Source organism: Peromyscus maniculatus, chromosome 8, assembly GCF_049852395.1.
Source record: "Peromyscus maniculatus bairdii isolate BWxNUB_F1_BW_parent chromosome 8, HU_Pman_BW_mat_3.1, whole genome shotgun sequence".
Lineage (NCBI taxonomy): Eukaryota > Metazoa > Chordata > Mammalia > Rodentia > Cricetidae > Peromyscus > Peromyscus maniculatus.
Window position 1 is genome coordinate 107,804,256 of NC_134859.1, and position 15,538 is coordinate 107,819,793.

Genomic DNA, 15,538 nt, shown 5'->3' on the forward strand with positions numbered 1-15,538 from the left:
CAGAAGAGAGGATTGGTGTTCAACAAAGGCTCAAAACAGGCTGGTAGAGAACAAGTTGTCTTCTCAACAGTTGAGCAGTTGGGACAGTTGGACATCCATGTGCTGAAAAGTGAACCATATTAAACAGTTACACCAAAATGGATCCTAAGTGTAAAACTCAATAACATAAAACTTGTAGAAGAATGCATAGGAGAAAACTTGTGACAACTGGTAAAGCTGAGATATTTCACACAAGACCACAAAGTAACTTCATGCATGGTACTCATGGAGATGGAAGCATGTCTTCTGTCTGCAGACAACATTAACATGGACAGACAGGCCATGGGTGAGGAAAATAGTTCCAAATCGTGTGTCTGCATAGAAGAAAACCTTTAAGGTCAGAGGCCAGCTTGCAGGCATTTGTTTTCTCTATCATGTTAGTTCCAGAGTTCAAACTCAAGTTATCAGGCTTGGCACCAAGAGCTCATGTCCAGCAGCTCCACTCTTGAGTTCTCGTTTGTCACACAAAGACTTGTATCGTGAATATTTATGGTAGCTTTCTTGGGGTTGGGGGCTGGCCTTGAGATCATGGCAATCCTCAGCCTCTCAATACTACAGTTACAGGAGCAGGCCAGCACATCTAGCTCTGAATAGCTTTGTCTTACTAGTTTGATATTGGAAGTAGCCTAAATGGACACTAACACGCACACATGCTAATTGGAGATTTAAAAAAACAAAACACATGCTCACCCTAACATAACCATGTCACTTGAAAGATACCAGTAATAGAGCTGTATACTGTATGGCTTCTTGTGTTTACAGTTGCAGAAGATGTCTGCAGAATCAGAAGAAAGGCAGATCAGTGGCTACGTCAGGGCAGGGGAAGGATGTGAACCTGCAAGGGGCTAGATTCAGCCTTGATGGTGGTGATGGCTTCACAGTATGCATGCGCCCTGGGTTTTTGGTTCTGAGCTTTAAGCCTGTGCCATGTCATGTGCACCCTGTACCCCGAGTGGTATAGCTAAAGCTTTGGATTTTGGTCATTCGGCAACCCTGTATTGTTTCCTCCTCAATTTTCAAACAAAAAGTGGGCTTGCTTCAGACATATCTGTAAGGCAACCTAACACTGTCCTGGAATTTACACTAGACCAGAAACTGTGACACACAGTTGAATATGAGTACTGTCACTGAGAAAATCACTGAGTTAGGAAGAAAATGTCCTTTTTACTAAGAATATTTCTGTTGGGGGTGCACATATATGCAGAAGCCAGAGGTCAGTGTTAGGTTAATGTTAGGGTTAGCGTTAGGCCAGTGTCCCCACACTGTTACATGTGTTCTACTATCCCCCTATCTACTAAGGGCTCCTTCGCTCCTCATCTTGTGGGTCCTTTCTAGTTTCCTGACACTCCAGATTAAACACACAACCCTGAAAATCTGAAGCTAAGATCCACATGTGAGAGAAGACATGCCTGCTTGGTTTTAATAAGTTCCCCAAGTTGTTGTTATCATCTGTCTCTACTAATTAACAAGAATAAGGGAGGGAGGCGGTTAATTAAGGACTGGTGTAAGCTGGGTTCCAGCTAATTGAGGCTTTTTTTCATAGACAGAATTAATGTGCAATTCAGGCAGACCTTCCAAATTATAGTTAATAAAGTTTTATTTATAGCACCACTGGGGAACATCAAGGGCACAATGTCAAGGAATGGGGGAAAACACTGTGAGTTGGTATTGGTAGGATAATCCAAAGTCAGGCATACGAAGAGGTTTACCCTGTGTGCACACTGCACAGTCCTCAGGAAGGGCTTCCATGGAAAAAGACAGCCAAGAAAGAAGCAGGATTTTTCCTTTCTTCAGTCCTTTGACCTATGTGTCCTTTGCAGTCTCCAAATGTCTGCTGTTTCCTCTGCAAACTGTGGTTTTTCTCCAGATTTGATCAGGTACTCAGCCTCACCACCTTCCTTTCTCCACACTTCCCTCTTCACTTAGACTAAGCTCAATTGAGAGGGAGCTCAGGGATCAGCTTCCTCCCTGTCAGTTCTTGCCCCTTGTCCCAAGTTCTGGCACTGTGGAGGACTCTGGGGGACTGCCCTGGGAAGAAGTGGGCTCTCTCCTCCTGAGCCCGCTCCTGGTCCAAACACCTGTTTCCTGTCTGTTAAGCTTTGCTTGGGGGCGGAGGGGTGGAGGGGGGTGTGGGGGGGTGGCTCTAGATTTATAGAAACCTGAGATGATAGTGGATTCTGTTCCCCAGTTTCCTCCATGAGGGGCTTCTTAGTGGACATTTGTCACAGTGGGACCTGTGTAGGTGACTTACCACAAACTGCACTCTCCAGGCAAGCATCTCACTCCAGGGCTTCTCTGTCCAGACCCCATGTGGGGACTCCCCTTGTGGGGAGGTTCGGCTCCTCCACACCCTACCCCATCTCTCCTTCAGCCCTCTTCACCTCTCGATGGCCGGGCAGCGTGAGGAGTGCTGCCCGGGTCTACACCCCCTGCTAGGTTTGCTGCATGCTTTTCTCAGGACTCAGTGACAGTGACGGGCTTGGGGTGGAAGACAGGAGAGTGCCCCTTTCACACGCACCTTGCTCTTGGTGTTAGCAGGTTTCTCCCTTCAGAGTCATGGCTCGCCCAGCCCCAGCTTTGCTGTGCTCATGAAAGCAGTTTGGGTATGTGCTGGGCTTTGCTACAAACATCGCTTTGTTTCTTTATTCACTTCCATTTTGTTTAGGAGCTCAATATGGGTTTGTTTTTCATGTGTGGGTATGGAGGGGTTGTTTGTTTTCATTATTTATTTAGGCTTTGTATTAGTTCCTTTTCTGTTGCTATGATTAAACACCAGGGCCGAAGGTGACTAATAGATGAAGAGTTAATTCTGACTCACCCTCTTTTACATCTTCAGCCATAAACAGGGATCAGAAACAGCAAGGCTATAAACTCTAAACCCACCCAGTGACATACTTCCTCCCCCTCCAAGGCTCCACCTCCTAAAGGGTCTATGGTCTCCCCAGACAGCACCACCAGCCATTCCAATACATGAGCCTATATGGACATTTCTCAATCAAACCACCAGGCTTCTTTTGAACATCTCTATGTTTGGGGTGAATTTAGTTTTATATTTCTGAGTTTTTCTAATTTCCCTTTACCATGAGGAAGCCATGTTCCTAGAAGATACCTTCATGCTGGCTGTCTTCTAGCTGTGACTGGGCAGAGTAAAGATATGTCCCCCTTGATGTCGCTGACTTCACAGTCACAGCTGGTGGATAGTCAGGAACCAACTCTACAGATTGACTTCTTACCTCCACAGGAGTGCCATGGCATGTGTGCACACGATGACAACGATGATGATGATGATGATGATGATGATGATGATGATGATATGATTTTATTATTGAAACTAGGCATGTGTTTAATCCCAGTACTCAAGAGGCAGAAGGGGGCGGGGGTCTGAGTTCAAGGCCCGCCTGGTCTACATACCAAGTTCCATGCCAGCCAGGGCTGTATAACAAAATTCTGTCTTAAAAGAAAAAGAAGAAAGAAAAAAAAAAGATCTTGACCTCAGCAGCAGGTGGGGAGACTTCTGTGACATAGCTCTGTGGGACCCTTGGTGACAGTGTAAGGTCTACATACATAACAGAAGTCATTCAAGGTGTTGGAGTAAGCTCTAGGGAGCAAGTGCATTCCAGCCCCAGTTCTGTGTGTGGTGGTGTAAGTTTATGTCTAGGAAACCCAAAGGGTCTATTAATGCTAATAAAATAACTTAGTGAGGTAGAAGGAGTAATCTACAGAAGCTGAAGTAACAACCGTTAGGTTAGACAGGAAAGAGCAGCCTGTGTGTGGTAGGATCATAAATCCAGGAATAATCTAACCTGAGATGGGAAAAGCTGTCGCAAACAACACCGTAAAGCATTCCTGAGAGACACAAAATCAACTTCCGCAAATAAAAACATACCCTGCTCTCTTACAGAGGATTCCATGTCATAAACACATCAGTGCTCTCTCAGTTAATTTATAACTTTAATATGATCCCAGTAAAATTACCAACGGGCTCTTTTTCTGGAAGTAGACAAACACATTCTCAGCTTCAAGTGGAGAGATGAGTAAGAAGAGGCAGGGAATTCTGGACAGGAAGAAGAGTGATAGAGACCCTGTCCTCCCCGAGTCCATAGTTAACCATGAAGCTTCAGTGATGAAGAATGGGTTGTACCAGGCCTCACCATAGGCCCAAAGGCATCCAGAGACCTAAACCATCATTTAGAATAAATATTCCTTCCTTCCTTCCTTCCTTCCTTCCTTCCTTCCTTCCTTCCTTCCTTCCTTCCTTCCTTCCTTCCTTCCTTCCTTCCTTCCTTCCTTCCTTTTTTACCAAGAAAAGAAAAGAAACAACAAGGTTCTCTCTGTGTAGACCTGGCTGTCCTGGAACTCCCTCTGTAGACTAGGCTGGTCTTGAACTCAGTAATCTTCCTGCCTCTGCCTCCTGGGTGCTAGGATTAAAGCCATGTGCCACCACACCTTTCCTTCTGTTCAGTAGAGTATTCAAGGTGTTCTATTACAGTGACAGAAAGCTGAGTGACAAGAGATTGATTGGCTTGAACAGTAGGACTCAGGTTAAAGAGATTACCCTCTTTAACACAAAAACAAACCCCTAGATGTGTTAGAAGAGAAGCCAGGCAAATTCTCTTTTAACCTGGAGGTGATTGACCTGTTTAAACTACAGTTCCAAATTTAGATGTCTTTGGAAAGAAACTTACTTGAGTACAAATAAATTTTAGAGAAATATTTAATGCAGTATGACACGGGTAAAAGAATGGGTTCCCTCACGCACAAAGGGCTCCGAGAAACAAGAACCACAATCACCACCGACAGTTCCGGAGACGAGTGGTCAAACTGAGAGCGGCAGTTTGCTGGCAGGTCCATACAGGGGCTGGAGAAGTAGTTCAGTGGTTAGAGTACTTGTTGTTCTTACAGAGGACCTGGGTTCAGTTCCCAGCAACTCACATGGCAGCTCACAATCTTCTGTAACTTCAGTCCCAGGGGATCTGACACCCTGTTCTCTTCTTCTGGCCTTCTCAAGTACTGCACATACATGGTCATGCATGAAGTATGTCCCATACATAAAATAAATCTTTTTCAAAAAGTTGATGCAAATGGTTGTTGACAATGTGAGGTTGCTGTTTCAAAGTGCACAGTGAGGCTGCTTATACAATAACCTTTTATTTATTTATTTTTTTTATTTATTTGTTTTGCCTGCATGTGTGTCTGTGTGAGGGTGTCAGATCTTGGAGTTACAGACAGTTGCTAGCTGCCATGTGGGTGCTGGGAATTGAACCCGGGTCTTCCGGAAGAGCAGTCAGTGCTCTTAACCACTGAGCCATCTCTCCAGCCCCACAATAACTTTTTTTTTTTTTGCTTATGAAATAGGCCAGAGTTGAAGCATCTCACAAGATGCTGTGCTGCAAAAAGTACCAAGTGGTATAAACTTCAGAACTAAGACACTTCCCTTTGATCTGCAGTCTACCTTGGGAATTCACACGATAGCTCTGCAAACTGGCACAGGAAGTAACTTACTAGACATTCATTGTAGCGTTGTTTGACAAGAGATGGCTCAGCTGGGAAGTCCGGGCATCCATATGCGGCTGGTTAAGTCCACAGTGCTAAGGGTGCCTGCAGGGATACTGTCAGGAACTGTAAAAGAGCAAGGAGCCCTCCATGAGAAAAGTAAAGGTGTGCGATCAGATTGTCACACTGTACCCTATAGATACATGTGAAACAGCAAGAGACAGCCAAGGAAGGAGTCCCTTTGGGGACCTCCACTCCAGTAAAGCCAAGTCCTTGACTTTGTCACAGAAAAGGATTTCAGGATCCTCCAGTGTGAAACAGAGCTGGCCTTATTTAAAAGACATTTTAACATATATTTAAGTACCAGTTTAGTAGGAAGAAAGACACTCAGGGAATTAATACGACACCACCCACCCCCCTGAGAACATGTTTGAGGGCTTCAGAGTCCTACCTATGTGTCTCAGCAGTAGCCAAGTTACAACTCAAAGGGTTGCTAAGAAGCCTCCATGTCTTTGTTTTCATTTTTGGTGAGTGAGATGGTACCCTCCAAAGGGGCCTTGGGTAGGGTTGTAATCGAACAAGATAAAGTCATAGGTCACAAGGTTGCACAAGAGGGTTAAGGTGGAGCTTTGGTTGTAAGTGGGGTTTCTTGTGAGGCTCCTAGACCACTGTGAGTTTCCAACTAGGAAGGGAGAAGTCCATATGATGCTTAGCCTTCAGCAGGACCTACTGCCATTTTAACATTCCTACAAATGGCTCTGTAACAGGGATCTTGCCCTGTGTGGCAACCTGAACAGCAGATGCTGCAAACCATGCAGAGTTCTTGATGCCCTACTAGCAGAGGCTTCAGGGAACACCCCTTTCCCTTGCCACGGCTTCATAATTCTCCTTGCCTGTCCTGCATCATGTAGCAATAAAAATTTTATAAAGAAAAAAAAAACAAGACCCAGGCATCTTGTCACGTTAGACCTTTTGGTTTGGGGAAATTAGCTGAGTATGTAAATTCATATTTGCTTATGTGTCTGTAACAAAAATGCATGTGAGAAACAAACAGAAGAGTGAGCACACAGAGTGGCAGGGGACCCTTCGTTTCCATAGAATTTTGGGTTTTCAACCTTGATAGATTTTATGATGGGGGCTGGGCAGGTACAAATACAGAAGTGTGGAGGAAGGGGCCCAACACGTGCCTTTCACATCCATACCAGGCACAGCATTGTGGTCCCTCCTCCTCTCGAGGGTTACCTTACACACAGGTGCATCTAACAGCATTGCTAACAGGTTTTTCAATATTTAATAAGCCACATTTGGAAAGTGACAATACACATCACTGGGCCTGTGGGAAAGCAGCTGTGCTCAGGATTCAGCTTGTGGGGACTGTATAGCTCAGACCTCCTGCTATATGTTCTGCTGCATCCTGAAGAACAGTGAGATCCCCACGGTGCTCCTCCATCTCCAGGTTCTGTTGGTGCTATGCCCAAGGTGTACAGGCGCCTCATTTCCTCCTCTGGTGGCCAGATTCTTTGCAGCTTCCCTGTGCTATGCTAATCACCCACCAAGGCTACTCTTCACAGCAGTTTTCTCTTGCTGAAAACATCTGCCCTTCCAAATGTCATATGCCTGCTTCTCATGACAAGAAAGAAACTGCATTCTGGGCTGAGTCACCTCCAGCATCCCTAGAGTTCTCTGTGCTCACACTGGAAAGCACAGGGCCGTACATTCATAGATGGAATCTCTTAGGGTCGCCCTATGCTGCCCCGCACTTCCCCCTGTCAGACATGGTAATGTTGTGAAGTTCTCTTCCTATACTCTGTGGTCTTCTGAAGTAAGGAGAGCAAAGTCAGGTCTCTCCCCAGGATATCCTTTAGCAGAACATCTGGAGTAGGGAAGCTCACTTGCACAGCTGGTCCAGGACTTGCTCCCTTAGCAGTGTTCATTGCAAACTGCAGCTGCTGGGCAGTCAGACTAGCAGCTCCTTCACCTTTGCTCTCCCCCACCTTTCCAGAGACAGACTTACAGGGGTCGGAGTGGGTTGCAATGGCAGAGGCAGTCTGCCAAGAAAACCCCGTTTTCCTGCTTTTCCTCCTCCCCTCCTTACTCTAGCCTTAATATGTCGTCATCACTGTTCCTGGTGTGAGAAGGCACTGCTTAGCATGTGCAGCATGGTCAGAGCCCCACATCCTCCACAGAGGATGAGCTCTCACTGGCTTTCCTGCCCTGCTAGGTTGTAGCCTTGCTTTCTTTCTAGCTCAGTGAGGCTGCTGGCCTAGGACTGACTCATAAAGAGAAAGCAGGTTAAGGGAATTGCACCTCGTCCTGAGCAAGTGGAGCTGCTGGGGGAGGGACCCCCTCCATGCAGTGGGAACCAGCATACACATGACACCTGTGAACACTGGTGATGAGAGCAGACGTGTGAAGAGCAGCCATTACTGCCGCTCTGCAGTAGCGTGACAAGCTTATCAAAACAGAAATCTTTTAATATATGCCTCATAATCGCCAGACTCTGCTTTTGAAGGCTTATTAAAGTGATCCTTTCAGATCTCCTGACTTGGAGGCTCGCACTCAGAATTAGGAGGATATGAATTAATGACAGTTTATTACTCTCAGATGAGCTGTGCTTAAGGAGCTTCCTGTAAACGTGTGGGCTTTGATTTGACTTGTCAGCTCTGATTTGAAAACAAAGGAAGGTGTCTTTCCTCCCTGAACTGCGCTGCTGCTGCTGCTGCAGCAGCAGCAGCAGCAGCAGCAGCAGCAGATGTGGGCAGTCTCCTAGCCCTGGGGGCCAGGTCTTTACAAGGTTGAGACTTCTAGTTTGTTTGTTAACTGCCTGCATTAAAGCTGGGAAGTCTATGATGTGTGTGTGGCTTGATGAGCAGGAGCTGGGGTCAAAAGCCTGCAGCTAAGCCAACCACCTCCATCTTGTCTAATTCCACCTTACAGAGCCAGTGTCCACCTGGTGAACTCGCTAATCACCACCAAGAGAAATTCTCCTGGGCCCTTGACAAAGAGAGGGTCATGCAGAGTCCACACTGAGCACCCAGCAGAGCCCATGTGCATGGCCCTGGAAGGAAGAAGGTCCTAAAGCAGAATGTGATATCCCTTGTTCTCATCCTCAGTGCTTAAGTCCAAGTCTGGTTCCCTGAGGGCCTCTGAGCCTAGAACAGAGCTTTTGGGAGCTGGTGAGAAGGTGGCACATCACCCTGGGTACTGGTCCCAGAAGGCCTTACCATCTCTCTCCGAGGATTACAGTACCCTTCATTCATGGGTCATATGACTCTTTACACTCAAGCATGGAGTTCTAAACTTAAGCTGGGAGCCTCACTGAAGGAATGGAGAACCTGACCTGCAACCATTTCCTCTTTCCTTTTTTCCTCCTGGCACCTCCCACAACATCAGCCTCAACTTGTGCATGTCTAAGACCAGATCATGTCCTTCCTGTGAAGAACCAGAGCTTTCAAATAATGCCCCCAGATCACTCAGCCTAGTGGAAAGAGGGAGAGCCGAAGCCATGCCATGAACAGCCAAGGCCTTCTTACTCACCTTGAGGAGCTTTTGTACCACCAGTACCCAGATGACATCAGCTCTGATCCAGCTCCAGGCTTCTGTGTTCATCTTCCTGAATGGGGCTCTGCCTGTGTTTCCGTCTCCAGTGCCGTGCACGCCCATCTGTGCGCCCCTGCCCTCTCATGCCCTTCAGTGCTTTTCTCGCGGCTCTGGAACGGTCCCCATCCTTTTGTCTGTGCTGCACATGGTCCCTCCTCTGCCCCCGGCCAGTTCACCAGGTGTCTTTGTTGCTTTCTTTACTGCTGTGATGAAGCACTTAGAAGAGGAAGGGTTATTGGGCTCAAGTTGAAAGGCACGGTCTGGTGGCAGGGGCGTCCTAGCAGCAGGAGCGCCAGGCTGAGGCAGCTGTCGGCGTGCCGTCGGGAAGCAGAGACGGCGAGCGCTGCTGCTCAGCTCACCCCTTTGTGTGACCTAGGACCCCAGTCCATGGAGCTGTGCCACGTACGTTAGGGAAGGGATTTCCTACCTCAACTGGCCCAACTGTAAATGAACTCCCTTGAAGACCTGCCCAGAGGTTTGTCTCCTATCATTCTAAGTCAGGTTATCAATAGTAACAGTGTTGCTGACAGCTGGCCTTGGACCTTGATCTGGCGACACTATCCCTTATTCTCAGCTTCTGCTGGCTCTCCAATGCCGCCTAGCACCTGGTCACCTGCCTCTTCATACCCCACGTTCTAAGCCTATTTCCCTTCTATTCCTTCTTCTTCTCCATCTTGCCCTTCCCTTTCTCCTTCTTAATTCTGCTTTGTTGTCCTCCAGAAAGCATATACCACCACCACCACCACCACCACCACCACCACCACCACCACGTGTGGCTTTTCAGGTGTTGCCAGCTTGTCTCATTGTATATCACAGCTGTCCACTTAGTTGTCTCCCTCAGCAGTCAGCAGCAGGACTTGACTGACTGTATCTTTAGAACAGAACCATTGTTCTCATGGGCAGGCCTCAACCGTGGCGCATGATGACCCCCAGATGGGACTGTGTTCACAGGAGGGAGTCCACTGAGTTAGAAAGGGCTGCACGTCTGGTGGCTTCTTGAGCACTTCTGTTAGTCCTTGAATCTTAGAGCTCTTGCTTTGCTTAGGAATAGGGGAGTCTCTAGGATGCTCCCATTAAATGTTGTATGGCATGAATCCAGACAAAATCCCCGAAGCTTCGGCAGGTCCCAGCACTAGAGAAACAGAGTACTGTTGAGTATCCTCATGTGGAAGGCAAGAGGAGGGAGCCTGAGATGAAGTGGGAAACGGGAGAGGAAGGGAAAAGTCTGACATGGGGAGGGGCACAGACCTGGGAGGAAGAGCCTTTGAGAAAGGGACCCTGAGAGGAGGGGAGGAGTCTGAGATGGGGGAAGGGACCTGAGAAGAAGTGGGTCTGAGAAAAAGGATCTCAGCAAAAACTAGAACTTAAAAGGCCAAGAGAACCAAGTAGTCATCTCCGTTACCTACAACATGTGTTGCTCATTCTTACATACATAAAATCACTCAACTACATAAAAATAGGGAATAAATAAATAAAATATCAGAATGTTTTCATTTCTGCCGGGCTGGTGAACATGGACAGAAGCGGGAAGCCTGAGAGGAGAAGGCTGGACTGAGTAGAGGAGGATAGGGGGGGAGCACAGTCCTAACCAGCTGCCTGCAGCCCCGTGGTCTGTTAGAGCGGTGCTGTGCTTTTCTTCTGAGAGTTGTAGGACTCCAGCCTTCTCTCCAAGGGCAGCAACCAGAGCTTCTTCCCAAGTGAAAACTGGACTTGCCAGGAAAGCTGCATAATCAGGAAGTGTTCTCAGCGTGTTTGCATGCCCCTGCTTCGTAAGAAGCCGTTGACACATCCCGCTGGTCCCTGCACTCATGACCTTTCTGTCTCCTTTTTCCTGCAGTCGTGCCAGGCTGACCTCGTGAAGGACAACGGTCACAAGTACTTCCTTTCCGTCTTGGCGGACCCGTATATGCCAGTAAGGACTGAGCCACGCTTCTCTCAGACAGCATGGGATTACCTCTGCTCACACCCTAGGTGTTGCCCTTCCTCTCTGAGGGCCAGGTAGAGAGGTGCTCCACAGTTAAACATGAACGGCCAGCCACCTAGTGCCCACAGTGTACACTGCTCCATTTCCTCCTGCCTCAAGTGAGAATCTGGTCTTCCTGTGCCATTTGGTCAGCTGCCATTGCATGTCTCTGCCCAGCAGTGGCATCTCCATTACCTAGAACCTGCACCTTGAACAGACAGACAGATGGATGAATACTTGTATGTCTATAGTATGGTGCCTCAGGTGCCCCAAAGGTCCCTTAACAGGACAAGATGTTGACATGCTTTAAGGAAGGAAGGAAGGAAGGAAGGAAGGAAGGAAGGAAGGAAGGAAGGAAGGAAGGAAGGAAGGAAGGAAGGAAGGAAGGAAGGAAGACATTGTTTGAAAGTTTGAATTTCATATAATTTTTTATTACATTGTTTAAAAAATTAGCTGGGTGGTGGTAGCACATGCCTTTAATCCCAACACTTGGGAGGCAGAGTCAGGTGGACCTCTGAGTTTGAGGCCAGCCTGGTCTATAGAGCGAGATCCAGGACAGGCACCAAAACTACACAGAGAAACCCTGTCTTGAAAAAAAAACCTTAAAAAATTAAAAAAATAAAAATTAGATAGCATGAATAGGATAGACAGTAGTTTTCTCATAATATTTTATTACCAGTTTTTTGAATCCCTCCCTCCCTCCTGCTGCTAAGCATAGTAATGTAGACAGAACAGCCATCCTCAGTCACTCTTTCATAGGGCTTCCTTGCCAGAAGATTTAAGTACAGCAGCACATCTGCACTCTGAGGTGGGGCCTGTATGAAGAACTTTTGTATGTAAATTCTTCCTCTGGCTGTTTGTTTGTTTTAACTAAGCCCAGCACAGAGGTGAGAACTCCCGGAAAAGGGTCTGAGACCATGCAGTCAGGGCGTTGAGGACGGCTGGATAAGGCAGTTTGGTTTAACCATGCCTGGCAGCCACTTCATTTTCTCAGAAACAGCTTTCTGCTGCTACAAGAAAACAGTCTACTTTTACTACCCTTAAATAGACAGATCTTGAGAGAGCACAATGGAAGAAGAGCAGCCCCACCCCACCCATCCCCCTGAGAAAACACAGGAGGTGATGATCATAGGGCAGACACAGCCAGGAAGAGATCAGTGGAGGCACCGCCTGAGAAGAAAGCAAAGGCATGAAATGGGCGTGGGTGAGGGTGGCCACTTCTGCTGACGTCACTCCAGAGCACTGCGGGGAAGCAAAGGAGGGCAGCGTCTGAACAGACAGTGGCTGGGACTTGGAGAACTGGAGAAAGAAATGCACAGTGAACCCTGGAACAACTAAATAAATTCACACAGACACAGCACAGTCAAAGTAACAAGTACCAGAAGCATAAAGAAAATCCCCAAAGCAACCAGAACCCAGAACAGGCAGACGGCAGCTGCATTGGTGGCTCATGGCAGTGACGGCAAAGGATGGTGTTGGCCCTTCCAGCAATTGCCGGATAGCGGATAACGTTCCCTGCTGAGTTACACTGCTCTGCAGAAGGGGGAAGTGCAGACATTGTATGACAAAGAATGATGCTGGAAGATAGTGACCTGGTCTCTGTTTCCGTGAACTCAGGAGACATTGCCGTAGGAAAGCAGCAGAAAGCAAGGGCAATGGCCAGATACTGGTGGTGTAAGATAGATAACTGTTAATTAGAGGTTCCAGGTAAGAAGCGATACTGGGTTGAAGAAACTCCCAAGAACCTGGCAGCAATCCCAGAGGAATACAGCATTAGGCTCTTGATGTACATGTGGAAAGGTGAGACACCATGAAGAAATCATAATGGACTGTTGGATTTCCAGACACAGAGAAGAGGAAATGAAATTTCCTCAAATGAAAATTGATCTATCCAGTAGACCAGAATTGAAGCAAAGATTGCTACATTCATCCAGGTGTGGTGGTGCATGCCTTTAATCCCAACACTTGAGAGGCAGAGGCAGGCAGAGCTCTGTGAGTTCAAGGCCAGCCTGGTCTACAAAAAGAACAAAACAAGAGAATGCTACATGCATCTTCCTACCAGTGTGCCTGACTAGAGAACACAGACTCACTGAGAACTGCACAAGGGGGAAGCACGCTGGGCCTTTCAGACCATTGGTGCCACCAACCACTTTATCTGCCATGACAGAGGACAGCGGAGCAACCTGAGTATGTTCTGTGGCATTAGCATCCAAGGGAGAAGCCAGTCTGTGCTTGTAGACCTTTAAGAATGCCTCAGCACAAAGGCCAGTGCACGCTGCTTTCATCACATGCTAGGCAAGTGCTGAGACAAGGTGCTCAGTGCTTGGAGGAAAGGTGAGTCTACTGTGAGGGTGCACAGCCATGGTGTATTTTTGTTTTCCAGGCTGAACATAGGACCATGACAGCCTTCATTCTTGCTGTAATCGTCAACAGCTACACAACAGGGCAAGTAAGTATCACGGCAGCTCCAGCCACCTAAGCTCCAGGAGTGGCAGAAGAGTGACTTGTCTCAAATGTATTCTAGGGCAGGAGTGCAGCTCGGGCCACATTTGCAGAGGGAGCCTTCAGATCCCAGCAGTAGACAGTGTTAAGGGTACTCTCCCTAGAGGGCCAACCTGCCCTTTAGCTTACTATTGCAGGACAAATCTGAATTGGCAGGATTTACAGTGAGACAGTGTAGTGTCAGACTGCCCCGGCCCTGGGTACAAGGGCAGAGGACCACTTACCTGTGTTCTGTGTCCAGGAAGCCTGCCTGCAGGGGAACTTGATTGCCATCTGCCTGGAGCAGCTCAGTGACCCACACCCCTTGCTGCGCCAGTGGGTGGCCATTTGCCTGGGAAGGATCTGGCAGAATTTCGACTCTGCGAGGTGGTGTGGGGTGAGAGACAGCGCCCACGAGAAGCTCTACAGCCTCCTCTCCGACCCCATCCCTGAGGTGAGCTGTCCTTGGAAAAGTAGCTTCCATATTGAGTCAGAGTATGGTAGGTGCTCTACACCAGTAGTCCCACCAGGATTCTGTTTGTAAAGAGATCATGCAGGACCAGTGTGCAGAAGCCTGCCCATACTCAAACATAACTGTGCATTCAGAATCTTCAGGGCTATGCACAGATCCCCAGAGATCTTGCTACAAAGTCACACATTTGACTTGTCACTCATACTAAGCCAGCTCTGTATGCAGTGGGACAGCTGCAAGCTGTCACAGCCTCAGCTAGCTCTAAGAAACAAGCTTGAATCATCCTGTACTGTACATCCCATGGACCAGGACCAGGTTATCACTCGACACAGAGACAGACAGACAGACACACTAGTCAGGGCCTTGTGCCTCATGGTTTGGTGCAAGCTAGAGAAGGTGTTGGGCACTGCCTTTTCCCTTTAGGATGAGGCCGTTTGCTGCCAGTCCCGTGCCCAGCGTGTTCTGGCAACCTGGGAGAGAGATGGACTCTAACCCCAGTGAGCACCCACCTACTTCCTTGCCTGCTGAGTCAGCTTAGAGCCTATAAGGATCCCAGAAAACATGATTTTGAGATAGTAAGGAGCAGAAGAGCTGGGATAAGGATGAGGAGGTCAAGGTCAGCAGAGGCAGGCCCATGGAGCTTACAGAGATGGCCACGAGTTGTTCTGAGCCTCCCAGACCCACAGTCACCAGTATCTGAGATAATCAAGAGGTAGTCAGGAGCACAACTATTCCTCGCCCGGGGTCAGCTGGGCCTCTGGGAACCGCTCAGCTCAAGTCATCTGTAGGCTCAAACACAACAGAAACTATAAAAATGGAACTGTGCCCCTGAACATAGAGAGTATCTGAAATGGGAGGAACAAGTGCAGCCCTGAAGCATGAGCATTGTTTAGAAGGATGTCGCCAGCTCAGGAGAGCAAGTTGAGCTCATTATGTCTCCTGCCTTTGGAACAGGCTGGGTGCACACCCAGGTTTTATCACTCTGAACAAGGCTTCACATTGAGTGGGTGGAAAACCAGGCAGAGTCTTCAAGGGAAGGCTGAATGCACCTGCTTGTTAATCCATCTGCCCATGAGCCAAACATGTTGTTGTCTTCCAGCACACAGCTGTGAGATCATTGCAGTCCACTCACTTCTGTCACACATCAGGGAGACCACAGTGGACATGGACAATCCCACAGTGACTTGGGACTCTTGGATACTTCTGCTGTACCCATTTATATTTTTTATATGACTAGCCCAGCGACACGAATAGATTATGGACCATACAGGGGGCCTTCACTCTGCTGAAGGAGAAGAGACACCCACAGCAGGCAGCTATGCCATCAGAAGTATTGCTTGGAACTATGGGGGCCTTGTCAGGGCCTTGGCTTCTCAGCTAAGAAAGTGGAGAGAGAAGGAAGCAATGGGGCTCTGATGGCATGCAGAGTGGCAAGGAGGTGGCGGCTAAATTCTGCTTAGGGCAGCAAGTGGTGGTGGGGGAGGCCTTTG

General features: G+C 48.0%; 1 protein-coding gene across 5 annotated transcripts in view; it reads left to right on the forward strand.

The window, feature by feature from the left end:
• Rptor (regulatory associated protein of MTOR complex 1) overlaps window positions 1–15,538 on the forward strand; it is a 348,484-nt gene that overhangs the window by 269,808 nt on the left and 63,138 nt on the right. For all 5 annotated transcript variants that reach the window (XM_076543891.1, XM_006987711.4, XM_042283303.2 and 2 more), the window contains 3 exons: window positions 10,970–11,044; window positions 13,479–13,544; window positions 13,839–14,030. In XM_076543891.1, the coding sequence (XP_076400006.1) occupies window positions 10,970–11,044; window positions 13,479–13,544; window positions 13,839–14,030 (333 nt within the window). The remainder of the gene's footprint in view (window positions 1–10,969; window positions 11,045–13,478; window positions 13,545–13,838; window positions 14,031–15,538) is intronic.